At 42.4% G+C, this 24,845-nt stretch overlaps 8 protein-coding genes across 8 annotated transcripts; 6 read left to right on the forward strand and 2 right to left on the reverse strand.

Annotated features, from left to right (window-relative positions):
- Window positions 1-2,683: 2,683 nt before the first annotated feature.
- Window positions 2,684-6,358, forward strand: PCOAH_00021730 (Uncharacterized protein; the record flags this gene model as incomplete). Its single annotated transcript, XM_020058980.1, has 1 exon — window positions 2,684-6,358. One exon carries the CDS (start codon window positions 2,684-2,686, stop codon window positions 6,356-6,358), a length of 3,675 nt encoding a protein of 1,224 aa, XP_019914470.1.
- A 16-nt stretch (window positions 6,359-6,374) lies between these two features.
- On the forward strand, window positions 6,375-7,296 carry PCOAH_00021740 (Uncharacterized protein; the record flags this gene model as incomplete). Its single annotated transcript, XM_020058981.1, has 2 exons — window positions 6,375-6,760; window positions 7,125-7,296. 2 exons carry the CDS (start codon window positions 6,375-6,377, stop codon window positions 7,294-7,296), a joined length of 558 nt encoding a protein of 185 aa, XP_019914660.1.
- Window positions 7,297-7,866: 570 nt separating this feature from the next.
- PCOAH_00021750 (Uncharacterized protein) lies at window positions 7,867-9,066 on the forward strand (the record flags this gene model as incomplete). Its single annotated transcript, XM_020058982.1, has 1 exon — window positions 7,867-9,066. One exon carries the CDS (start codon window positions 7,867-7,869, stop codon window positions 9,064-9,066), a length of 1,200 nt encoding a protein of 399 aa, XP_019914365.1.
- Window positions 9,067-10,057: 991 nt separating this feature from the next.
- On the forward strand, window positions 10,058-11,185 carry PCOAH_00021760 (Uncharacterized protein; the record flags this gene model as incomplete). The annotated part of the gene is made up of 1 exon (XM_020058983.1): window positions 10,058-11,185. One exon carries the CDS (start codon window positions 10,058-10,060, stop codon window positions 11,183-11,185), a length of 1,128 nt encoding a protein of 375 aa, XP_019914402.1.
- A 334-nt stretch (window positions 11,186-11,519) lies between these two features.
- On the reverse strand, window positions 11,520-14,813 carry PCOAH_00021770 (Uncharacterized protein; the record flags this gene model as incomplete). The annotated part of the gene is made up of 1 exon (XM_020058984.1): window positions 11,520-14,813. One exon carries the CDS (start codon window positions 14,811-14,813, stop codon window positions 11,520-11,522), a length of 3,294 nt encoding a protein of 1,097 aa, XP_019914520.1.
- Window positions 14,814-16,385: 1,572 nt separating this feature from the next.
- PCOAH_00021780 (Uncharacterized protein) lies at window positions 16,386-18,541 on the forward strand (the record flags this gene model as incomplete). Its single annotated transcript, XM_020058985.1, has 5 exons — window positions 16,386-16,520; window positions 16,703-16,760; window positions 17,082-17,259; window positions 17,443-17,752; window positions 17,960-18,541. The coding sequence occupies 4 exons, from the start codon at window positions 16,725-16,727 to the stop codon at window positions 18,390-18,392; spliced, it is 957 nt and encodes a 318-aa protein (XP_019914700.1).
- A 501-nt stretch (window positions 18,542-19,042) lies between these two features.
- PCOAH_00021790 (Uncharacterized protein) lies at window positions 19,043-21,511 on the forward strand (the record flags this gene model as incomplete). Its single annotated transcript, XM_020058986.1, has 3 exons — window positions 19,043-20,831; window positions 20,962-21,188; window positions 21,383-21,511. The coding sequence occupies 3 exons, from the start codon at window positions 19,043-19,045 to the stop codon at window positions 21,509-21,511; spliced, it is 2,145 nt and encodes a 714-aa protein (XP_019914411.1).
- A 647-nt stretch (window positions 21,512-22,158) lies between these two features.
- Window positions 22,159-24,283, reverse strand: PCOAH_00021800 (Uncharacterized protein; the record flags this gene model as incomplete). Its single annotated transcript, XM_020058987.1, is given in 2 exon segments — window positions 22,159-23,818; window positions 23,835-24,283. 2 exon segments carry the CDS (start codon window positions 24,281-24,283, stop codon window positions 22,159-22,161), a joined length of 2,109 nt encoding a protein of 702 aa, XP_019914625.1.
- Window positions 24,284-24,845: the final 562 nt, after the last annotated feature.

Consider the following 24,845-nt stretch of genomic DNA (forward strand, 5'->3'; position numbering starts at 1 on the left):
ATGCGCTTGTCATAAGTGTATCCACACGGAAAAGTCATTCCCGATGTCACATGCATCTCTAGGAAGACATTATTGAAGAAGAATAAATTGCCACTCAAGTGTAGTCTATATATGTGTTCACTCGTGCCGCGAATGACATGCAGTGGATAACTCCTGGCGTACTTTTTCTTCTCGGCCATCTCCTTTTTAAATGCTTTTTCTTCTTCCGTCATTTCGACGGGCCCCTTCTTGGCGGCCTTCAGAGGCTTCTTCTTTCCTCCCTGCGTTCGCAATAAAAGGTAAAAGGTACACAATGGGGTTATTAGAAGGTATGCACAGAAGTACGTCCGTGCGAAGGGATGCCCTTCCCTGATTTGTCAGTTCAGTGACGCCTTGCGGGGCAACTCAGGGTGAAAATTAACCTGTACGTTTAGTGGCATTTTGCTGGAAATACTTGGAATGGAGACGAAGCGTGGAAAAGGAAACAAAATGCGAACAGAAAGACTAAGACGAAAATTAAATAGGACGAGAACAATATCTTCGTACTGAAATATTTTAAAAGGGAGTGTTTGTTTTGCGTCGCGATGTGTTGCTTCTCTTTATTGTGTTTTTTTTCTTTTTTTCTGGTGCTGCTGCCTTCGCTTAAAGGTTTAACAGAAAGATACGTGTATCTGACGGAAAGGGAAAAACGCTTGGAAAATTAAAAAAAAAAAAAAAAAAAAACATTTTCCGTGCATCCTGGGGGAGAAAACGTGGGTGCCTTCGAAATTGCAAAACTCTTTTTTTTTTTGTGGGGGGGAAACCCAAAGTTCCTTGAATAATTTTTATACGTTCTTGTTTATCGGTACATATGAATACATATACGAAACGTGTATTATCCATTTTTGCGTCGCATCGCGTACGTGCATTTGTAATTATGGGTGATCCTCGCGTAACCTTTCCACCAAAATAAAATATAAGCTCGCCTTCTCGGCTTTTCACCGCTTCGCAACGTTTTTATTTTATTTTGCTCTTTTTTATTTTTCCGAGAAAGGAAAAACTTCACCTAGGCAAAATTGCACTCACAAAAATGAGAAAATTTATTTTTTTTTAAGTGGCGCATCAGAAGTAGTACATACTATTTTTATTTATCCTAAGTTTTCTGTTTGTGGAGTTGCTTAACCATTGGAAGATATGCCTTCCCGTGGTTACCCCCTGTGGGCATTTCCCACCGTTGTGCATGTATTGGCATGGGTACTAGTGGATGTACTGGCCCAGGCACTAGCGCAACTGTTCTCTAACGAAGCACTTATGATCCGCGCATGATTTATGAATGTACCTTTACATGTAGAATCGGAGCGAGACACCCTCAAAAAAATAAACTCAGTTATCTTAACGCATCTACATAGTAACTTCCTCAGAGGAAGAAAAATTACACCACGCTGTTATAGTTGTCTTAACAAAACAATCCTTGGGATCTTTCGGCGGGGGAAAACACATATGTCCTATGAATACATAGCATAAGCGAAGGACGTTACCCATACAGCATAATGCAAGAGAGTGTGCATGTGTTTTATTTCTGGCGTGTCAGTTATGAACGCGTTTATCTACACACGGTGATCACTCCGACGGGAGAACTATTTTCCCGAGCGTAGAACAACATAAGTTTGTTTTGCCCGTTGTACAAGGCAGACACACTGAGTTGGAAGCTGCTTGCGGATGTGAGTTCCAACTATTTGGAGGAAGACGAAACTTTGAGGTGAAGGACACATAGTCCACATGTATGCACGTACAAATGTGCCTATGTACATGTGCCACTCTGTGTGTAATCATTTCCCTACCGCTGTGTATCCATCATAGCATAAGCTGAAGCGCCCCTAGGTTCGCGAGCAAACAGTATGACATGCCCACGCAGCATTAACATACATGGTGTGCGTGTCCTTTTGATTTTTTTTTAAATAGACAACGCTTTTGCTCCTTGTATTCACTCGCCATTCATGCGAAATGTGGACGCCCAGTGTTACCTTGCACCTGTGACTTATATGGGCTGTGACCCTTGTCAGGAGTTCGTACAGCCAGGTTTCCCCACCTCCCTGCCGTTCATTATTTTTTTTTTTTTTGTGTATTTTATTATTTTAATTTTTCCCCGCACAGTGCATATATGAATATATATGAACGTGCATGAGTTTGCTCCTTTTTGAGTGGATTTAAACTTGAACGAAGGGGAAACACACATATTTGCAAGTTCGTTGGGCTTCCTCATTTTGTGAACAAAAAAAATATTATATTTTCTTTTTTTTTGTGCTTCACCCATTCGAGTCACGGCAAAGGGGGCAACCCCATTTTTTTGTGTGCATAATTTTATGAGAGTTCAAAATTGTTTGCGGGGCAATTCGTTGTAAAGTCTACACCTTTGTAACTTGCAACAATTTTGAAGAAGCCACTTTAGGGCATAATCAAAGGGGAATGCACCTACCTGTGTGTGTCTATACATATATGCCAATTCATGTGTGAACCCCCCATTAAGCAGAGGAATACGTCGCCCTTCCTTGAGCGTTCATCGATTTGTTTCCCATTTTTGCCTGAACAGGTTAGCTTTTTTTTTTTTTTTTTTTTTTTTTTTATTTCTCTCATCTGTTCAAAATAGTGAGCACATTTTGGCTGACCCCCTCGCGAGCAATTATGAACGGACGAACAACAGAAGAAACAACTGCAGGAATATAATATGAAAGCTCCTTTGAAAAAGACAAAGGAGGGAAGAGGCTACTACAGCTGCGTAGATTTCGAAAATTTATACAACAAAAAAAAAAGAAGCAAATCGAAATACTCGACATATAGGAAAAAAAATTACAGCGATAGTGAACTGTTTGAAAAAAAAAAAATACAAATTAAAAAAAAAAATGGCTGTATGTACGTACAGAAACATTACATCCCCAGCAGAAAAGACAATGACAAGCTGTACCTGTTTGACAAGATAACTGTTTATAAAAATCACTTTGACAAATATGAAGAAAAGAATGATGAGAAATTGTCCAATTTAAAGAAAATACTGAAGATATATGAAAACGTAACGACGGACGAGAAGAGAAAACTGTACGAATTGATAAAGTTTTTCTCCTTCACACAAGGAGGATTTCAAAATGACAAACTGAGACAGAAGTTGTGGCTACTCCTACTCGGATTTAACATCAATTTGTCGAAGGAGAAAAATTATAATGATCATCCGATATCCATCCTTTGTATGAAACATAAAAATAAGTATAAATTTGTGAATTCTGCCAAGCACTTTAAATTAAAATGGATCCAAGAGGAGAACGATGGGACGGGTGATTGGCACGCGCGTGAATGTGCAAAAGATGATTTGCGGCACAAAGGAAAAACTAAACCAATCGCGCAGAGTCAAAATAATATTTACTATTATGATAATTTTTCGTGCCCCCGGAAGAAGGAATTTGTTTTCACCTACCGGGTAAATGATGAAGGGGGAGGCGATCGTCCCCCTTCGGTTGACCAGGGGGGACAACCACCCTCTCCCACAGGTGCCCCCCTAGAGGGGTGCCTATCAGTGAGAAGAATCGAATCAATCGATAAGGAAGGAGTCCAATGCGGATACAAAGCACCTGCACATGTTGGTCACTTGGGTAACCGCAAAAGCACGCGTGCGAAGAGGAGATTCTACCAGAAGGAAATGGACGTGAAATTTCACAACGTAAATGAATCCGCATCGGCAGCACCCCCAAGTTGCTCGTCAAGGACATCCTCAACGCCATCCTGCAGGACTGAACTGTTATGTTTCCCTGCCTTGGATGCAGTAGATGACTGCGCGTCTGAAAATTCGCTGTACCTATCGGACAGTTTAATTTCCTCGACCAGATCCTTCACAGCGTCGTCTGTGTTATCGTTCACCTCCAACTGTTCAGACGACATGGACACTGTGGGGAGCAAGTCGAGAAGTAGACACGAGGGACACCATCCCCCTCTGCATTTTTTCAGTAGTTCCCACTCGATGGACGGTGCACGGGATCGGTGCAACAGGGGGAGTAAGGGGCAAAGAAGCATATCATCCAATAAGAGGGTAAATCCTGCTCAACGTAATATCTTCCCGCGGAATGTACAATCGAATGACTCCTTCCCCTTTTTCTCCGAAGAGAAATATGCCAAAAAAAAAAAAAAAAAAATTGTCAAGCATGATATAGAGAAAAAGGCCAAGCGGTGCATCCAAAGGAAGACGAAAAAAATCATTCACTTTCTGCTGAACATTGATAAGGAGAAAAATAATTACGATAAAACGAGAAACATAAAATTTATCATGAAATTGTACAAAGTCATCTATAAAAACATGTTGGAGGTGGACCTCTACATAGTGGATTACATCCTTCGAAAAAATCAAAAAAAAGAAGAAAGCAATATTTTGTCCTACTTAAAATATAATATTGAAAATAACTATAACTTTAATTCAAACCTTAACAAGTGGATTATTGACAGCGTCCTCCTCGACGAAAATGAAAGAGTGCAAGTGAAGAAGGACGTCAAAAGAAGTGTAAACACGTGGAATATACACAAGTACAATATATACGAAATAAAGAAAAAATATCAGTATATTTTAAAAAATGTTATCTGTAGCATTTTGTATAAACATTCGAACAAAATTTATTACGCGCAAGGGGTACACGACGTTTGTCTTGTTTTCATTACTTTGTACTTTCATAACTTTTTGAGGAGGTACAAAAAGTATGTCTTCCTGGAGCACTTCATATCCAAGTTTGTTGTGAACAAAATTTGTGATTTGATTTTTTCAAAGTTGACAAATCAGTGTAATGGTTGCCATCCCCCGGATGGGTCTACCAGTCAGGCTTTTTCATCACAGGAGGGGAACATCTCCTCCCCCATTCGATATAATAATGAAGATAATGAAGCAAATGGAGGGCTACCAACCCAGACGCGTAAAGGAACAATCATCAGAGGAGACCTCTTCCAAAACAATATTTTTGACATGTTCCTCATGGAGGAAAAGTACATCGAAAAAATATGCCTGCTGAATAATATTAACTTGGATAGATACATAAAGTATAAAAAGAAGAAAAAAAAAAAAGAGTACATCGTGTACCTCCTATGTGAGCGCTTTCTCCTTTTTTATATGATCGATTATTTGACCTTGTCTCTGGATGTGTCTATTAACAACACCTTCAAGAGCATCGGCTTACTGCTCAAATATATGGACAAGGAGGTGTACGACGTGTTCTGCCTTGTCCAAAAGGAGCAGCAGTATGAGAACATGAAATATGTGAATCGAAGTAACAGGGCGAGTATGCTTGGTCGAGGTAACAGCAACGAGGAAAGAAACGCCAACAAGGGGAAACAGGCCCAAAGTGACACCAAAAATGGTTCTAACGAACTGGACAGTAAGAGGAACTCCCTCAAGATAAGTGGCACCGAGTTCTTCTTCTGCCTAAGTTGGGTTGTAACGTACTACTCTCACGTGTTCACCGAGTTTGAAAAGCTAGCTAGGATTTTCGACACACTCCTCTCCAACGATGGTATCTTCATAATCTACTTCACCAGTTCCATCATTTTGCATAAAAAGGAGGAACTCCTACAGATAGCCAACAAGAAGAAGAAGGACTTGCTCTACAATAATATGTACACAGAAACGCACTACATTTTTCAAAACATGAAATGGGAAAACATGAATGTAGACAACATAATTAAAAAGACCTACTACTACATGAATTATAAAATCCCACAGGACACGTTTCTGGAGAAAATAAGGAAGAAAATATCCTTCCCTCCTTTCTCCCCCATTTATAGCTACCCTTTCATTTTGCACTACTTCCACTATCAGAAGGAGAGGGAAGAGTTGCGCAACAGGTCGGTGGAGAAGTCCCTTCGGAGCTTCTACACGTATAGCAAGGTCAGGGGTGAGGGTGACGGTGATCGGCAGGACCAGCGGCAGCAAGATGTGCAGCCAGTTCTGCCGGAACAGCCGCAGGGTGGGTGCACCCTGAACGTCCCACCCTGCAAGATGGAAACCTACGACGAGTACATCCACGACCTGCTGGACAAGCAGAGCGGGGCTAACTCCAAGGAAAAGAGGAAGAACCCATTATGGGGCAGAGAAAACCACAGCAAAGACGACAACAATATCTACCTGCACTACCCCTATTCAATACTTTCGAACCACTTAGAAATGAATAAAGAAATTATAAAAAAGCACCTGCTCGTGGAGGACTTTTTCCAATACGTATTCTACGACTTCATCGTAAGCTACAAGGACATTTGCAACAAACACAGGATGAAGTCAAAAAAAAAATGCTACATCATTCAGTATATCAAAGTGAAGGGCAGAAGGGAACACCTGTTAATAAAGAGGAAAAAAAAAAAAAAAAAAAAAAAAGTATGAAAAAATCTTGCACAGAATGGCAAAACATGTTACGTTTTTATATCTACACAAATGTAGAGAGAAAAAAAAAAACAAAAAATATATTTACATGAATTTTGTCACCAAGGGGGGAAAAAACAAATCCCTCTCTTTACACAATTTGCCGCATCACAAGCGAAGCCAAAAAACAATAGCCATCATTCCCCCCATTTATAAATACATTGTCCAGGATAGCCTTGTTATGGAAAATTTGGGCCTCTCCAAAAAAAACAAACTCAATAAAACGGCAGAAAAAGACATCCTCCAGAAGCAGCAGAAGCGCCTTCCCTACATCTACTACCTAATTCGAACCTCCATTCACGACTCGCCCTATCTGAATTTCTTTCTGTTTTTTTTTGTGATATCCCTGTTCTCCTCCTTGTTGTACTACCACCGATGGGGCGGTGCGCACATGCATCCGCCTGCCTAATTGCTCCCATTTTTTTTTCGACATTTTCGTCTTTTGACATGCTTTCCCCGTTTGTACAACTCGCCCAATTCGCCACGAACCGATATGCGCGATGCGGCGCGTCCTTTTGTTGATGATTTCACGAAATTGACGATTCGCTCATTCGCCCTGCCAATTAGCGCTGTTGCAACACTTGGCCGTCCTCCACTGCAAGGAGGGAGCCATTTTGTTCATTGCCATGCAACCCGATGGACAAAACAGCAGAAACGCTGCACCCTTCGCGCAAGCGCCGGGAAATGGGCTAATCCCCGCGTTGTGTTCACAACTTTTTCTAAAAAGGACCATCACGAATATAGTGGATGTCCCCCTTTTGTCGCAAAACTTGCAAGAAACGCAGGGGAAAATATCCCCATGCAGGGAGGGAAACCCGCACCAAATTCTGCACACGGTTTCCATTTTGAAACACAACCAAAGTGGAATATATAAGAAGCTTTCACAAAGCAATGTGTGAACCGGTCCAAGGTTGCTCCAATCCATCGTTGCGCAGGAGCCTCCCAAGCGAGCACATTTATCATCACTCTGCGCATACGTATAAAAAAAAAAAAAAAAAAAAAAAAAAAAAATGAACAAGGCACACAATTTGCACCTTCTCACCTTGCCGGGAATACACTTTTGGAAAAAAAAAAAAAAAAAAGAGGTAAAGAGAAAACGAGAGAGAGAAAGAAAGTCCTTATTTTTTAATACCCGTACGGCATCTTTAACTTTGTGAATGCACTCGAAGCGGCAACGTAGTGACCGGAAGGATGAAGTGAATCAAAGAATTTACCTGGCGCAACTGAGTAAGTGTAAACCGAATGCATCTGCGATAAAGGTATGCATGCTGTGCTCTGCCACTTCATGTAAAGCAACACCACCGTGATAAGGAAGAAGAAGCAGCTAAGTAGTAGTGACGAAGTGGCGAAGCCAACACGATGATGTGTTCCATAGCAGCGCGCGAAGAGGCCTCCACCCGCAGAACTGCGAAACCTAGTGCACAGCAAAAAAGGCAGACCAGGCAGCACTGCGGCAGAGGGGGTGCAAAATGTTTGTCAACAGAAAACTCTACAGCTTTTACAAAAACAACCCCTTTGCCTTTTGTCTGGGAAGCACATGGTTCCTGCTCATAAACAGCGGCCTGCTCTTCACCGCAAAGTACTTTAACAGTTTCGAAAATCGTCATTCCTACATTGACGATGCAGTTAGCGTCCTAAGGGTGTACCTTAATTATGCGGATAGTGCTAGCGTGAAAATTTTAAAAAAAAAGGGGAACATAGATTCTTCCAACGAAAGGGCAAAATGTGAACTCCTTTTGTCCCACAACGGGGAACACATTTACCTACATGTGAACGCTGTAAAAAAAGACACGGGAAAAAAGGGATACGACAACTCAGACGAACTGGACGATGAAGAAGGTAAAGATATTTCCGACTACATAGAAAATCCCTACTTAATAAAAAGAGAAATAAAGCTCCTTCTACAGAGGCTACGATTGTTCGTTTCATCCTTTGCGTCAAGCAGGGGTGACGAAGATGGAGGGCAATCTGACCAACAAAACGAAGCGACTGCAACAGGAGTAGACAACACAATGCAGCGTGATGATAGAGTACCAAACAAACATGTGGATATGTTAAACATCATTGAAAAGGGAAACAAATGGAAAATCAACAATATAATGATGGTTAAAAAAAAAAAGTTGACAAATGAAGTGGACAAAAATGCGGAAAATAAATCCCTCCTAAATCGTGTAAACCTTTTGGTGAATAATTTTTTCCACTACAAATATGAAATACATTCCGTGCATGGCCATCCTGCACACAATTCGTACTTTTACAAATATGACCAGAAAAAAAAAACCTTTAGCGAAAAGCAAAAAAATATAGGAAAAATTCTCTTTTGCGCATTCCTCCTTTCTACCATTTTGGCCATTAAAAGAATTTACATTTACACAAATTCCTATTTTGGTTTAAATTTCGTTAAAAAGTTTGTACTAGGCAATGACGAACTGTACAAGATTATGGGGAATAGTCCAATTCAAATTTTGAGCATATCTGGTGTGCATGAAAAAAATTACCTGAACAGCAAGGTGTTTATTCAGGCCATGGACAAACAGGGCGTGGTTCAAATGACGGCCACGAAGGGAAAAACAGACAAGGGGTTTCTCATTCTCCACGCGAAGCTTCTGCTGGGCAGTGAGACGATCGAGTTGCGTAGGGGGAACTCCCACGGTGGAAGTGTCCATTAGGGGAAATGCGCGGAAGCAGTTCCAATGATTAGCAAAATCAAGCCAGGCGAGAAGGGACCGGAGGAATAAAAGAATGCGCGCAAAAAGTTACCGCTTTCTTGGCATGCCGGAAACGCGCAAACAAGCGAACGAGCAAATACACACACTCACGTGCAACTTCCTACAAATACGCCGACCTCCCGCGAAGAGACCAGGTCACCATTTGTAGGCCGCGGAGACAACGTTAAGCCGGAGAAGTCGTTTTCAAGTAGGTGGCACATTCGTTTCAATTAGGCGATACAATTCGTTGCGCAGTAACTAGCCAAACAAAGAAAAAAAAAAAAAAAAAAAAAAAAAAATTCCATGTGCATTCTCCACCTTGGGAACAAAATTGTGCACATTTTTTACATGAACTGAAGAGGTAGGTGATTTTTGTGCGAACGTGTTACGGGGAAATGGTTGGTAAAAGTTGTTTACATTCCCCTATCCTTCTTTACCCCCGCGATGTGCTTAACGTGGGTTTTATGAAAAAAGCAGTTTCTGCTATTGTTGTGCTGAGGGTACATGTATGCACATGTGCTATCCTATCATTTGTTCACTTTTACCATTCTTTTTTTGTGTTTTTTCCCTAAACGCAATTGCGAATGGCGAAGTGGTTATTTGTGTCCCCACCTTTGGTGTGCCCTTGTCGTCCTCTGCAGCACTACGCGATGTTTTGCGCGGCCACTGGGGCATGCACGTAACGCTGCTGAGTAGTAGTTTTTTTTTTTTTTTTTTTTTTCTTGTCTTATGGGAAGCGTCTTTACATTTGCCCATTTGCATGTTATCCTTTTTTTTTCATCCTTTTTGATGGCCCCACCAACTGCTACCCCCCGATTGGACAACGCTCATCAAAAACATCCTCGCGCAGTTATTGCCACAACACTGACGGCCCACCGCTGATCCGTTTTGGGAATGATATTCCCCATTTTATGCTTACCCCCCTGCCTGCCCATGCGAACGCTCTTAAACAATGCCGATCTGCTTCAGCGTCCACAACTTGGCAGGCTACAATGATAAGTTCAATACCGTGCTGTACAGGGAACCCATACGAACGAGCAAATCTCATGCCAGCAAATACATCATTTTCTTCCCAGGGGACTATTCAAATTTTTTCACCAACTCTATATACACTTCATTTAAGTTGGAGTCGACAAACGAATGTTCAGACTACTGTTACAGCTATGAAGCCCTATTCTGGGTCCTATCCTCCAAATATCTGTATGACCACTTAGTTTTTATTAAGCCTAGCATTTTTATAAATCACTTTTCCTCCTTTTCCAATTTTTTAAATCCATCTGATATTTCGCTTAGCGGGCATGATTACAATGTAACTGCGGCAGGGGGGCCACATCACATAAACGCAGGGGGAACAAATCCCAACGATGTGGTGGTGCCCGCCAAAAGTGTGAAGCATTTGTTATGCCTACTCTTATCACTGGATGAGCGGTTATCAGGGGGAAAGGGGGGACACACCACGTCTGTTAGTGACACCTTGCGCGCTGATTCTAATGGAAAAAAGACTCACACAAGGGTGCATGTGTGGAGTGACCAAACTGATGGACCCCCACCGCTGAGCCTACTAAAACACAGACTCGTTTTGATCGGATTCAGCAGGGGGTGTTCAGTTCTGTTCGCTCTGATGAGGGAGGCCAACGAGGGTCAGCTTCTCCTCTCTTACGTCGATTCCATGTACCTCCTAGACCCCGGATTCAACAAAAAGATATACAACACCGAGATGGAAAGCAGCTCTTTAGAGAAGGTCGCTCAATGCGGATTGAAAATATTCCTCCACTCCACGCCTCACCAGGTGACGAACAAAAACGACGTAAACATCCACAGCGAACTGTTAAACTTTTTAAAGAAACTCAGGAAACATGGGATAAGTATTTCCCCATATATACACTACATTAAGAATGCCAAATTGGTGAACCACCTAAATCTGCATTTTGAAATCCTCGTGGATTTTATTGACGATGTGTTGGAAGACCCCGACGTGTCTTCCTCCTTGTCCAGTTTTTGCAAGGAGGAGGGAATCACCGTGTGTAGTAGCAAAACATCTGCCAAAGATTTCTTGTTTGAAAATTGGAAGAGGAATTAGTTTCTAAGATAGAGAGAATTATTCGATTTTACCGGGGGGTGGAGCGCCACGCCCATATGGACTAACCTAAACTGGGCGCCAAGTTTACTGCAGTAGAAATGAAAAAGGAACGATCGAACGAATTAAAGTGCCAATTTGCGCTCTCATTAGAAGAGTGCCATCATCAGAGAGGTTAATCAATCGGTGTTGCGGGGGGGTGGATCAGTGAAGACAAGCAACGTGGTGCAAATAAGAAAGTGCAAATGAACAAGTGGAAATGAAAAAGCGCAAATGAAAAAGCGCAAATGAGAAAGTAAAGAAGGAGCAGACCCCCATGTATTATAAACGCACTCTTTTAAGCCATCGTCGAGTGACCGTAAAGAAACATGTTTCCATAGGAGCATCCCTCATGGGCCAACACAAAATCGGCATAGAGCACTTTTCCCCCTTGCCTTTTTTTTACGTACAAAATGCTACTCCTCTGGTTGTTAACAATTTGGGCCTGCAACTTACCCTCAGATGGATACTCATAGTTAAAAATGTAAAAGTTATTGCTGTTGCTAATTTTCCATATGATTTGACCACTCTTTTGTACAAACTGGATGATTCCGCAGGATCCGAGAACGATGGCCATATCGTCGTTGTATTGGAAGGTGAAGGTTTGGTCCAAGTCAGACGCTTTGGGTACACAGGCGTTATCTTCTGGTGGGTGCGCCTGTCCCGGTTGGGCTAGTTGGGCTAGATGGGCTGGTTGGGTCAGTTTTCCCCGTTGTCCCCGTTGGCCCATCTGACCCATTCGATCCATTCGACCCATTTGACCCACTCGACCCAGTTGGCCCATCTGATCTTCCTTCCCCCTGGGTCGGTAATTTTCCCCGCAGGAACAAACCACCTTTCTATTCTTAAGTGTGCAAACCTCGTTTGGCGAGCACCCCCCGTTATTGGTGAGGCAGGGGTTATTCATCATGCACATTTGGGCCCCCTGCGTGAAGAGGCCCGCTCTACTTCTTCCATAGTTAAACAGACATATGCACAGTGGTGCTTTATTTACTTGATTTACGCATATGGAATGTTCGGGACACTTATTCTGATCAGTCCTGCACACGTCCTCCAAGACGCACTTTCCATTAACAGCGACGAGCCCCTTCTTATGACACACACACTCATGTTCTTTTTTTTCGTGATAAATACATTCTGAATCAGGGGGACAGTTCCCTTTATTAATAAGACACAAATTATTGAATATACATTCGTTCATACTATTCCTTTTTGCATTTTCCTTACATTCACACGTGGGTGTATTGTTCACAACTTTGCAAATTTCATTTTCCTTACAGGTGACATTTTTGCAGTACTCGACTGGGATACAAATTCCTCGTTCGTTCTTCTCATAGTGATCCACACAGTCACACCTCACAATGTCTTTCTTTTCATCATATACACATTGTTCCTTCTCATTTGTGCACACATTTTGATATTCCTTCCGTTTGCATTTATTTTTCGGTACACATAAATCTCCTCCCTCAATTTGGTTCTCATCCGAGCAGACACAAACTCCGTTCTCTAATGTCAACCCATTAATACATTTGCATATTTTCTTCCCATTTTCTATTAAGCATGATTTATTGGAGGGACACAGAAGGTCACACTTCTCTTCCGGTACACACACCCCATTCACATTTTTGTATTTATCTGCACATATGCATATCGCTTTGTTGTTAACCATTTTGCAAGTCTGGTGTTCTCCACATGTTCGGGTAGTGCATGTATCTCGTGCTTCACAAATGGCATGATTATTTCTAATCAAGTAGGGACTATCGCATAAGCACTTATATTTATACTTATTCCCGTAGCAAGACGAATTAGGGGCACATGTTTTGCACAGGTCCGCACAAGTGTAGTGCACGAACAGGTACTGATCACTCTTGCAGTACGTATCAAAGTGGTGCGTTAATCCTATGTCACAGGAACTCAGCTGGTCACAGTACTCCTTAACTGATTTAGTTAAGTCGAGATCTTCGCAACCGTCTCCCGCTTTTAACAGAGCCCTGTTTACTGTTATAGATCCTCCTGGACATTCTATTTGGCTGTTGAACCTGCTCCTAAAAATTGCACCCTTCTCCTTGGTATAGCTACTTATGGAGGGACCACGCCCCCGTTGTGCCAACACTGGTTGCGGTAACAATAGCGAAGGAGTGCCCCCCCCTGTTGCACCCACACACACATACTCGTACTGATAGATAGTTCCCTTCGTGCCACACGTATTAGACGGGTCTAGGGGGGGGATCTCATCCACACTGTTGCCAAAGGCGCACCTACCCCTGCCGTTACAAGCCCCCCGCAATATATCAGTGATGTATTTAATTTTGTTCTCCTTGAACTGGACGTGGTAACAAGAGAGAGTTGCGTTGACCACCTCGATAGAGTAGCCATCCTCACAATGCATATAAATATGTTCAGGCCTTAAAGCTGAACGAACGAAGAGTGCATTTTTGTATGGTTTGTGATGAGGAGTAGTTTGTGCCTCTATGAGTTTCTCCAATTCTTCTATCTTGTAGCATGCATTTTTGTATAGGTATTTATCATCATTGCACTTGCATTCTGCTTTTTTCGAATTTCCGTTAATAACACAAGTGGAGTTTGCAGGACATTTAATCGCGTCACACACGTTGTTGTATGAACATTTTGTCATCTGCACCGGAACGAGGGATGTTTTGCACACACACGATTTGGTTGCCTCGTCACAAAACTCGTTTACCGAACATATGCTATTACCACACGTGTAGTTCTTCTCACAAAAGTCCTTATAACGCGGCACCATGTTATACCCGTAAGTGCAAGTTGCTCTGCGTCCCTCCCCATTGTAAATGTCACATGTTTGATTCTGTTTCGGGTTACAGCTATCTATGCATTCGTAGTTAACGTGGATGAGGAAATTGGACCCCAAGATGCAGTCCCCCTGCTTCACTATTCTAAAGTCAATTTCACAGGACTTTTTCCCATTACATAAATTTCGGAGATGATCCTGCAGGTGGTCCTGTATGCAATTGTTATTACCATTCGTGTGGACTCCTACATACCTGAGGCTAATTTTCATGGCGTGACAATTGATAACACCCTTTTCACTATCCTGGAAAAATATTTCTTGGTACATAACGTTTGGCTTCAATAGATGTGGCTTCCCCACGTGGTAAATAAGCATGTGTGTGTCATTCATGTAGGCGCAATGGATTATGTCGTTTCCCCTTTTGCTCTTGGACCCCCCTTGTATGTATTTAGTGTGAGGAATAACTCCACAGAAGATCTTCTTGTAACACTTGTTATTTTTCACGTCCGTTCTTAAGGATCCCTTTGCGATTAAATAATCACATGTTTTCAAATCTTTGTTCAGAGAAAAAAAATTTTTTATTTCCGTTTCTGAGGTTAGCGTAAATACTTTTGCAATTTCCTTGTCTACATATGCATAGGCATTTTCCCCATTTGTGTATTCCAGAATTTCGTTCATGGACTTATCTCTTACTCGGTGATCAAGGGAGAAGGTAAGTTTGTCCACTTCCCCCTTCTGGTAGAAAATATCATCCTCCACTACGTTTGCCGTGCCCCTCCTTACCCCAACGAGGAGCAGCAGCACGCACACCCAACAGTTCATCTTTCTTTCTAGGCGAATACTCGGTCATGAACGGGGGAAAAACATATGCACAAGGGGATTTTACGACTGGGTAGTTGTGCAAATGGGCAATTGTGCAAATGTACAATTGTGCAAATGTGCAATTGTGTAACTGTGCCTCACGGTGAACCCCTTTCAACTGATCTACCTACCGCGAAGTGCCAAATTGGGAAGCTCTTCCCGGTGCGCTCTCCGACTTTGCGAAAACCGCCAGATAGCTTCGCCTATACGGCGTTCCAGACGCGACTTTACCGATTTGGCCAAAAAATGGTAAAATTCGAAATTTTGCCAATTTGGCAAATTCTATCATTTTTTTTTAATTTCCTCAACTTGGCCAAATTTCCCGCGCTATAGCAGTGTTGGGAGAATTTTTCTGTCTGGCTTAGCACGTGATGCAACACGCAAATGTACACGCCGTTGAAGACAAATTTACGCACTTCTACTTTTGCACCCGCACCGTGACGTGATCTGCTTCTTAACTTTTTTCACCACTGCGAATTTTTCCGTTGCGTATGGTAATAAGAAGCGGCAAAACGGCAGCGACGTTCAATCGGCATTTTTGCAATTCTTTCCACAACTTTTTCCACTTTTCTTTTAACAAAATGGACAATGTTGATGCACATATTATACGCATCAAGCATGTGGTCAAAATGACAAATTAAATTACTGACCGTCCAACAGGTCAAAGGTTTCTTTCTCCCCCTTGGCTCCAAATTCAGGAGTCGCGCCATTCTGCGGTGCCCTTTTTGCGAGGAGTGGGTAAAAAAAAAAACGGATTGGTACAAATGCACTGTGTCCGCCACGCAGAACGAAAAACTGATGTCGTCCAACCTGACGAGAAGGACATACATATGAACAGCGATCAGACGGAATTATAACATATACCTCCTCAATTTTCCAATTTCTTTTGCTGTTTGCGTGTTTTCCCATTTGGGTGCCTCTTCCTGTGTGCGAATATGAGACCCCTTGTTGTCGGCGCGACTATGATTTGTCACCTCCATGTGTTCTTTTTTTTGCCCAACTTGTGTGCAAAAATGGACAAAAATGGTTTGCGACCAATTCTGGTAGAAAAAAATGGTAAATGAAAGAATCACTGTTTTGCAAATTTGTGTCGATTGTTTGTTCCATTTGGCAGCCCCTTAACCCCCCCACCGATTTGCGTTTTCCCAAATGGGTCGTCCACAGGGGCCTTGCCCACGCAAACGCCCTTATAGTTAAGGTGGGTAAATATATTTTCCCGGCAGACCTTGTTCCCTCAAAAGTACTAACATGTCAATTTTCAGAAAAGGATTACTTTTTGCAAAAACGCAACGGGTGTGACTACTTATTATTGTGCAGGTTGTGGTAACTCGCTTCCTTCCTTGCGTCCTTTTTTTTTTTTTTTTTTTTTTTTTTAAATTTGGAAAAAATTTTTCCCTCTTTTCCGCGTCGAAAAATTGTGCCCATTTTTTTCCCGCAAATAATTTTTCCCATCTTGCCGCTTCTTCCATCCCGCTTGGCTCCTTTTATTCCTTTTTTTTATTTTATTTTTCTTTTTTCCCCCCCGCTTTCGATGTTTGAAGAAACCTGAACAGGGCAAGATTAAAAATGTATCGTTTACGCAATGGCCCATGAAATAGGTTGAAGCTTTGGCGAGAAGAAAAAGGGTCGCGTTAGAATTAGAGGCGAAGGGTAGAGCGGCGGGACTTCGTACGAAACGGCTTATGGTTCGACAAGAGCAAACAATCTGTTGATCCCACCTGCATCATCGATCCTTAGCGACGGCGAAGGAATCGTTTGCCGTTACATTTCCTCCTGACTATACTTACGCAGATGTTTCTTCCCCTCAGGAGCTCATCGTAACTCCCCACTTCTTTTCCATATCCCCCTAGAGAATCTACCCCAGCAAATGAAATGGAAGAATTTAACGAAACGTTGGAGGGGTTAGAGGTACGTTTCCTGCGACGAGATTCTCGCCCATATGATTATATACGTTTTACACGCACGTGGTTACACGCTTATCTACCTCACCACCAAAAGAAAAAAAAAAAAAAAAGACTCAAAAGTGGGATCAACACTGTGCTGGTGTTCGTCTAGTGGAACAATGGAAATAATCAGCCGTATAAGCAAATGCAAAAAAGAGAGGGAAGCATTGTCTTCCTTGAAAAGTCAACAATATGTTACCTGCGTAACAGTGCAGCATGACATGAAAGTACAATCGACACTTACCCCCCAAATGCAATTGTCCTCTTTTTTTTTCCCCCATTGTAGGGCAAAATAGCGGAGTATGAAAAGCAGCTAGCCTTGGTAAGAGAAGAAATAAAAAAGTATGAACAGGCCACAGGAGGAGGAGAAGAAGATGAACAAATTAAAAACCTGAGAAAGTTAGAATGTGATATGCTGGAGGTCATAAACTTGACTCTCGATTTGATAAATTATAAAAAGCAAAGTAAGTGTAAAAGGCAAATAGGGGGAGGAGGGGATAAGCATACATATATGTATATACCTTCCCACCTAATGGGGAGCGCTCCCGAGGAAGTGTGTAACTGTAACCATTTTCATACGCAAAAGTTGCTGCATAGAGAATGGTCACCCATATTATTATTTTCTTCTTTTTTCTCCCTCTTTTTAGACGAAGCGGAAGGAGATTCGCTTGAACCGAGCCTGGAGAAAGAACCCGAGGAGGATGCAAATGAAGGTGTCCCAAGTGAAGCAAGCGCTTTCATTGGGAGAACATGTAGCTTCATCTATGAAAGCAAAAAAGTCTATGGACTGATTCAAAACGTCGTTAAAGAAAATGATATAGAACAACTGCTAATAAATATATTTGAAAATAATGAGCAGATCATGATCCCCCCCAAGTATGTCCTCCTGAACGAGGTACTGACCGAGTCTGCGCTCGCAGAGAACACCCAGTTCCAGGCCCTCTACAAGAAGGACGGGTAAGAAAAAAGGGGGCACTAAAAGGGGTCACCTCCCCTATAACGACGCAATTACCGTTTCCCCCCCCTTTTGCGAGAAAAAAGCATATTCAACGTATTGAATATGAGTGGGGATCAACCTGTTTAGTGCCCCAACTGAGCAACTAACCATCCAGTCTTAATTACACCCCTAATTGCACACCCCCTTTCGTTTTTCCCCCTGTGCAGCCTCTGGTACGATTGCATCGTCTCGAAGCCCATGGGTGACTCCTTCCTCGTCAACTACATCGGATACAACACCAGCGAGTACGTAAAGAACGACCAAGTCAGAATTAAGAAAAAAAAAAAAGTGAAAGAAATAGTCACCCCCGCAGGATATAAAATTCCTGAAAATTTAATCGTAAAGGAAAACGACTCTTTAAAAGTTCAAATGAGGAAAAAGAAAAAAAGAATAGCTCTCAAAAAAAAACAAAAAAGTGAATTGATAAATAAAGAGTATACAAATAAAACGCAGCAGTGGAGGTCCTTTCACGAAAAGGCTATCAGCAAAAGTAAGCACCTTCTCGTGGCCCATAAGAAGGTGGAAAATATTGAATACAAAAACACCCCCTCTAGTTTCACCATCAGGAGGAAGTTCGACTGTCATGATAATGAGGACTGACTTCATTACCTGAGGTGGGGGGACATTGCAACACCCACGTGTAAAATATTGGCCTTTCTGAATGGCTCTCTCCCACCAACACTCTTTGTGGTATTTTATCCCGCAATTCTTTACTTCCGTGGAGGAAAAACCCAAAAAAGGAGTTTCCTTTTTTTTTTTTGCCATTTTGCTCCTTTTTGGGAGCGATGTTTATGCCCCTTCCGCCTTCCCCCTTTTTTTTTTCGGCGCTGTTTGTCAACCTTTTTTGTCCCCATTTGAACCCTAAACTTGCAGTAAAAATTAAAATGCTATCAAATGGAATAAAAAAAAAAAAAAAAATAAATAAATGGGGCGAATGACACACTTTCCCCTTTTTTTGATGGGTTCCTTCTGTGTCGCGCAAATGGGACCCCGCAGTCAACACAACGTGCTCACTTCGGCACGTGCATAGGGGTTTGTTCGAGTGTCCCTTTTTTTTAGTTATACCGAGGGGCTGTATGTTTTACCCCCATGTTGGGCATTCATTTGGCTGGAAAATTGCAGAGAAGTAGCTACTAAGCTGGCACTGTTTGGTGCGCGTACTACACTGCCACACTGTTTATGCCCTCTCCAAAGGAACACCAAAAAATAGGCAAGCGCTGAACAGACAGAACCCCTTTTTTCTTTCCCCCATGGAGGAAGAAAAAGTCCACGCCTCGTTCGGAGTGCTGTACAATAACGAAAAGGGGGAGCTATACATAACGAGCAGATACCTGGTGTACATTTCTGAGCGCACGAAAAGGGAAAAGGCCCAAAGCAACTCTCTTTTCCTCATCGATGACATTGACTTGAAGCTATGTATATTCAGTTGGAAGAAAACGGAAAAGTCCAAAAAGAAGAGTAAAACCAGATTCACCTTCGCCATAACGAACAAAAAAAATAATTTCTGTTTTCATGACTATAACCACACAGAGTCGTTCATTTTTGAATTCTTCAATGACGAAGACAATAGCAAGGTATGCCAGATTATCAACACGCTGAATAAGGATAACATAAAGAATCACATCTACATAGAGTTTAACTTGCACTTAATTAGAGACAAGTACAAAGTGTACGAGGAGTCCTCTGGGGTAATAATAGGAAAAGCTCAATCTACAGGAATCGCAGAAGAAGAGAAAAAAGGGGATCACTTTATCGATATTGTTAGTAGAGAGCATATTCCCCCAAAGCATGGTGCCCCCTCACATTTTGTAAAAAAGGAAAATGATGAACCATGCGGGGAGGACAAAGACATAGCAGTTAAACGGGACTCGGCTACAAGGACACTCCACCATGGGAGTGACAAAAATGGGGAGAGTAGCCAAAGTGAGGACAGCGACCATAGTGAGCAAAATAGTCTATCGGAAGATAACGCCAAGGAAAACGAATCACTAAGCAGCCTGCACAAAATGTTCGAGACGGATTCACAGCTCAAGAACCTCTACCAAATGTGTATCCAAAACAACATACTAACAGAGAAGGAATTCTACAAAATACACAAAAGCGACATATACGAGTATAGAAATATCAGCTCCAGTGCGGAGGATGGAATTCTGAAGGAACCCCTATTCATAACGGAGGAACAAAAAATGGCAAAGAGCGTCGAAATAAATAAACAAATAAGCAGAGTTATTTTGTCGGAGAACAAAGAGCTGAAGAAGCTCTACGATTATTACATGGCCAACAATATCCTCAGTGAAAGCAAATTCTGGTTCTTCCTTTTTAACAACAAATATAGCCACTTATTTTTTTACGATAAAAATGAAAAGGACATAATGGGGAATAAAAACTTCTTCTCCATTAAGGGTGACCAGCAGAAGAGGGCAGGAGGGGTCGGTACGGACATAGCTAGGGACAGGACTGATGACCAGAGGGATGCAACACGCACCACGGATGAAGAAGAAAACACATATTACAAAAATATGTCCCTATCATATGACATGGATAATCCAAATCAAGACATAAAAGGGACATTGGAAAAATGCATTTTAAAGGAATACCTTTCCACCAAATCGTACAAAAGGAAAAACATCCTTTTTAACAACAACTACTATTTAAATGAAGAAAGTGCCCAGGGGTTTGGATTATTCACGAATGAGAAATATTCCAAAGGGAGCAACTCCCACAACCTCCTAATTAACAAATTTAATAATTACTGCATTGGGATGATAAAGGATAAAACATTTACCCTCGACACTTTTTACGAAGATTTGAAAAACAAAATTGAGGACACCGATTTGAATCCCATGAAGGAAAAAAAAGAGTTGCAATTTCAAATCGAAAAAAAAAAAAAAAAACGGCCCTTTGATAGTGAGACAGATAATGAAGAGTCGACTCATGCTGCGGAACGGCTGAATCAAAAGTTTGCCACGCTCCAGGACCAGCTCAACACATTTAAGCAGCATACCGGAAAGAAGAACTACACTGACTTGTTCAATATAGGTGCGTTTCCTGGAAGCGACTAGCGTTATTAGCGGATTGTTGTAATCGGTTGCCCAGTGCGTCACGAAAAGGAATGAGTTTTTCCATTTTATTCCTCCTTCATTTCCTCCTTTTCCCTTCCCCCCCGTAGGGAGACTCCTGTTTGTCTCCAACACGAAGAAGTGCCAGAGCAACCAGTCCATGCTGATAGGCACGATCGAGTACGAGCAGCACATCCTCGACATTGTGAAGGACTACCACGTGAAAGTGAACTATTTGCTGAACTTGTTCTACACGTCGTGCATTCCGGAACAGGAGAAGAGGAACAAGATCCTGGAAAATCTGTCCAAGATTAAAGAGGAGATACAGGCCAAGCAGGTAAGCCTGAACCCCAACACGGGCAAATTATGAGCTAGCTTTTTTTTTTTTTTTTTTTTTTTTTTTGGTGTGTGTGTGTGTGGTATACAAAACGAGAAGGGTGAGGCCGAATTGATTAATACCCATTTGGCACACTTCGAACGAATTCTGTCCACTCGGTCTCACTTCCCCTTTTTTTTCCACCCCCCCACCAGGAGGAGTACAACAGTGTGCTTATAATGGGAAAGCCGCTGCTAATTCACCTGTTTGAACAAATAAGTATCTGCAAGAAGTTTAATGAAAAGCTGGATAGGTACATCCAGGAAAAGAGGAAGAAGGCATGACGGGCGAGAGGGGTAACCAGGGTGAATCACCTTCTTTCTGTTCACCTCCAAAGGAACCACGCAAGTGTCGTACATGTCGTGGCCTAGGGGGGAGTTTTTGTCTAATTTAATGCGACGTTGTAACGATGATCTTTTAAACGTCGCTCAATTTTGTAGTGATTTTTTTCTTTTTTTTTTTAACGATTTAACTAAAAATTGGTAGGTCTTCACGTAAATACGGAAAAATGGGCACATACGTGCGTATGCAAATACAGGGGTACATGTCTGTACGCACACATGGGGGGCACTAAAAAAAGGGAGCCGCGCGAAAATCGCTCGGAAAAAAATATGAACAAACAGCCAAAACGGAAAAAAAAAAAAAAAAAAAAAATAGCCAAATATGTGTGCAACGGCGCCGTTGCGGCAGGGACAAAAAATCGACACAGAGTGAGAGAAGTGCGTCTTTCTGATGGGGAGGCTCACAAGGGGAAAATGCCATAACAACGAAGCATAGCATCAGCATTCTGCACAAATGGGCGAAGAATGAAGGATCATGAACAGGGGAGTTTGGAAAAGGGTAACGTTCAACGTGTGCGTACAGAACGGTTCAATGCTTCTGCACCACTGCATTTATCCCCTTCTCCTCTTCTCCACTTTTCTTCCCCCAATCAGTTATTATTCGACAGGGTGAAGTAGGACTTCTTGTGGACCTGCTGCACCTTCTTCAGGACGTTGAGCGTGGGAAGGGAACCCATGGGGTCCTCCTTAAAGCGGCGCTCGATCTCCATCCTCCTCAATTTCTTCTCCATTTTATTCTTCCCATGTTTCTTGCCGTGAAAAATCCAAGAAATGTATCGAAACGTCTCCTTGGGCGTCATCACCTTGCCCGAGTCGTTCTTGTAGTCCAACTTTATATCATGCTTTGACGTGGACATATGCAACGGTCTGTTCTCCGGATTTCGATAAATTTTCTCTTCCATATTTAATTCTCCTTTTGTTTTTAAATACTCCAGCGCTCCGTACAATCCCTCATCCAGTTTAATTTCGTTAAAAATTTCAGACACCCCATCTTGGGAAAATGCGTCATCGTTTAAGTTCATGTTGTTGTCATCTTCATCGTTGTCGTCATCGCCACCATTTGTCTGGCCACCCTTGGTGGTTTTCCCCTTTCCTTTCTGCCCATCAGTTGATCTTAACATATCGTCGTTTGCATTCACACTGAGAGGAGCTAGCGGATTGGATAAGCGGTCCTCCCCGAGGAATGCACTTGCGTCTGTGTCGAGAAGGCTTCCCCCCCCTTTTTGCAGCTTTGCCATATTCTCACTTTCCTGCATCTCCATCGGGAGAGTTATGCTTCTGCAGAACTCGGACGCGTCAGACAACTTAATGACATCGCCGCTGGTATCTTCGTTCTTTTTCACATCATCATTTATAACTATATATTTTAAGAGCTCCTTTTGGTAATCCATTTCCTTTTTTCTCTTTTTCAGGGCATTCCCCTGTTGCAGAAGTTCGTACAGCTCCTTGTCCTCCTCGTTTTCGCCCAGATCGTAATCTAAGTAGCTGTTAAAGTCCATGCTCGATTGTTCGTCTCTTATTTTTTTAAGAACGTCCTCTATGACGTTCGCGTTTTCGCTGTTCTGTTCGTTGGATTGAGTTTTCCCCTCAGTTGTATTCTTCTCTGTGGTGCTCCCCATTGCTTGTCTTCCTTCAGGCGCCTCTCCCTCTTCATCCTGCCCCTCTGGGTCATCGTACAGAAAGGCCCACGCGTCCTCCTCCTTCTTCCTCCTGTTGATATTTTGGATTTTTCTTTTCTTCACCTTGAAGATGCCGCCATCTGGGCTAGTCGTTTGCCGCATTGGCATCGTTTTCTGGGTGTGCTGCATCTGGCTTTCCCCCTTTTCCTCACCATCAGGTCGATTATTCCTACTCTTAGCAGTCCTTCCACCCTTCGCCTTCCCCTTGGCTCTCCCCCTTCCAGCATGCGCAGTGTCATCATCATCACCATCGTCGTCATACTTAATAGTCACATCGAAGGAGTGCTTCGTCTCGTCATATTTTGAAAGCATATGCACAGCTGATCCATCCTCTTCATTCAGCTTATTCGTATCGTCATAGTACGAGAGGGGGTCATAATAATTTTTTTTCCAAAAACTGTCATCCTTTTTAGCTAGTAAACTTTTCACATTTTTTTTTTTTAATTCCTCATTTATTAGGCAGTCTTTTTCTTCCTCATTATTTAAGACGTGTTGATCTTTCAATGTCAAAATCATGTCATCTGTTAGTTCTTCATTTTTGTGTTCCACCGTAGCATGACCACTAGCCACGCTGCGATTAACGTTACTTTTTTTTTTTTTTTTTTTTTTTTCCTTTCTCTTCATCATCGTCACTGTACTTGATGCCTTCCTCATCGGCCAGCTTCCGATCGATGGTGTTTCTCGTTTTGCTTATCCATTTCTCCACATCGTCTATGTCGTCATTAAACTCTTCGCTGATCGTTTTCGTCGATTTGTTGTTTCCCTTGGGGGGTTCTTTCGTTCTGGTCCGTCCGCCTTTATCTTCCCCTTCCAAGGGATCCCCCCCTTCTTGGTTATCTTCCTCACCTTCGTCCTTCTTCCCATTCTTCTTGCCTCCCCGTTTGGCACGTCCCTTCGGTTCGTTGTCTGGCTCATTTTTCGACACCCCCCTCTTTTTCTTCTTGTCCTGCTTATCCTCCACATCTAGCTTTTTCAACCCCAGCTTCTCCCTCAGCTTGTTTGTCTCCTCGATGCTCAACTCTACTTCGTTCTCCATTTGTTGGTAGGGATGACTCGTACTCGGCAGATGGGTCTATCTCACACGTGAGGGTGGCTGTCCACCTCTGATGCCCTCTTTTCGATAAACCTTAAACGGAGGGAGCCTTTTTTTCCCAAGCGCTTTACTTGTTAGCAGTTTGGCCATGCGCGATAGAGAAAATGCTGCTTTACCCCAGTTTCGGTTTCTCTGCGCTAGCACGTAGTAGAAAACCGGCCCGGCAATGCGCACCTTCGTGTAGGTTCGCACGTATGAGTAGAAATATAAATATGTTTATATATACATATATCTATATATTTCCTTTCGTCCTTTTTTGTGGCAGCCTGCGCGAACGCGTACATAACGGAAGAAGACCCTAAGCACGTGAATTCACACATGCGCGTGATGGGTTAAAGGGCCATTTTTCGGCATACCCTCGTCCTCGCATAATCCATCATTCATCATCGCATCATGTGAGCGCCTCGGCCATACAATGAAACAACCACAGGGGGTGGCAGTGGGAAAATCCTTTCAGAGAAAAAGTTAGCTTTTAAAATATAATAATATAAGCTACGCAATTTTG

Source organism: Plasmodium coatneyi, chromosome 8 (genome assembly GCF_001680005.1).
Source record: "Plasmodium coatneyi strain Hackeri chromosome 8, complete sequence".
In the NCBI taxonomy this organism is placed as follows: domain Eukaryota; phylum Apicomplexa; class Aconoidasida; order Haemosporida; family Plasmodiidae; genus Plasmodium; species Plasmodium coatneyi.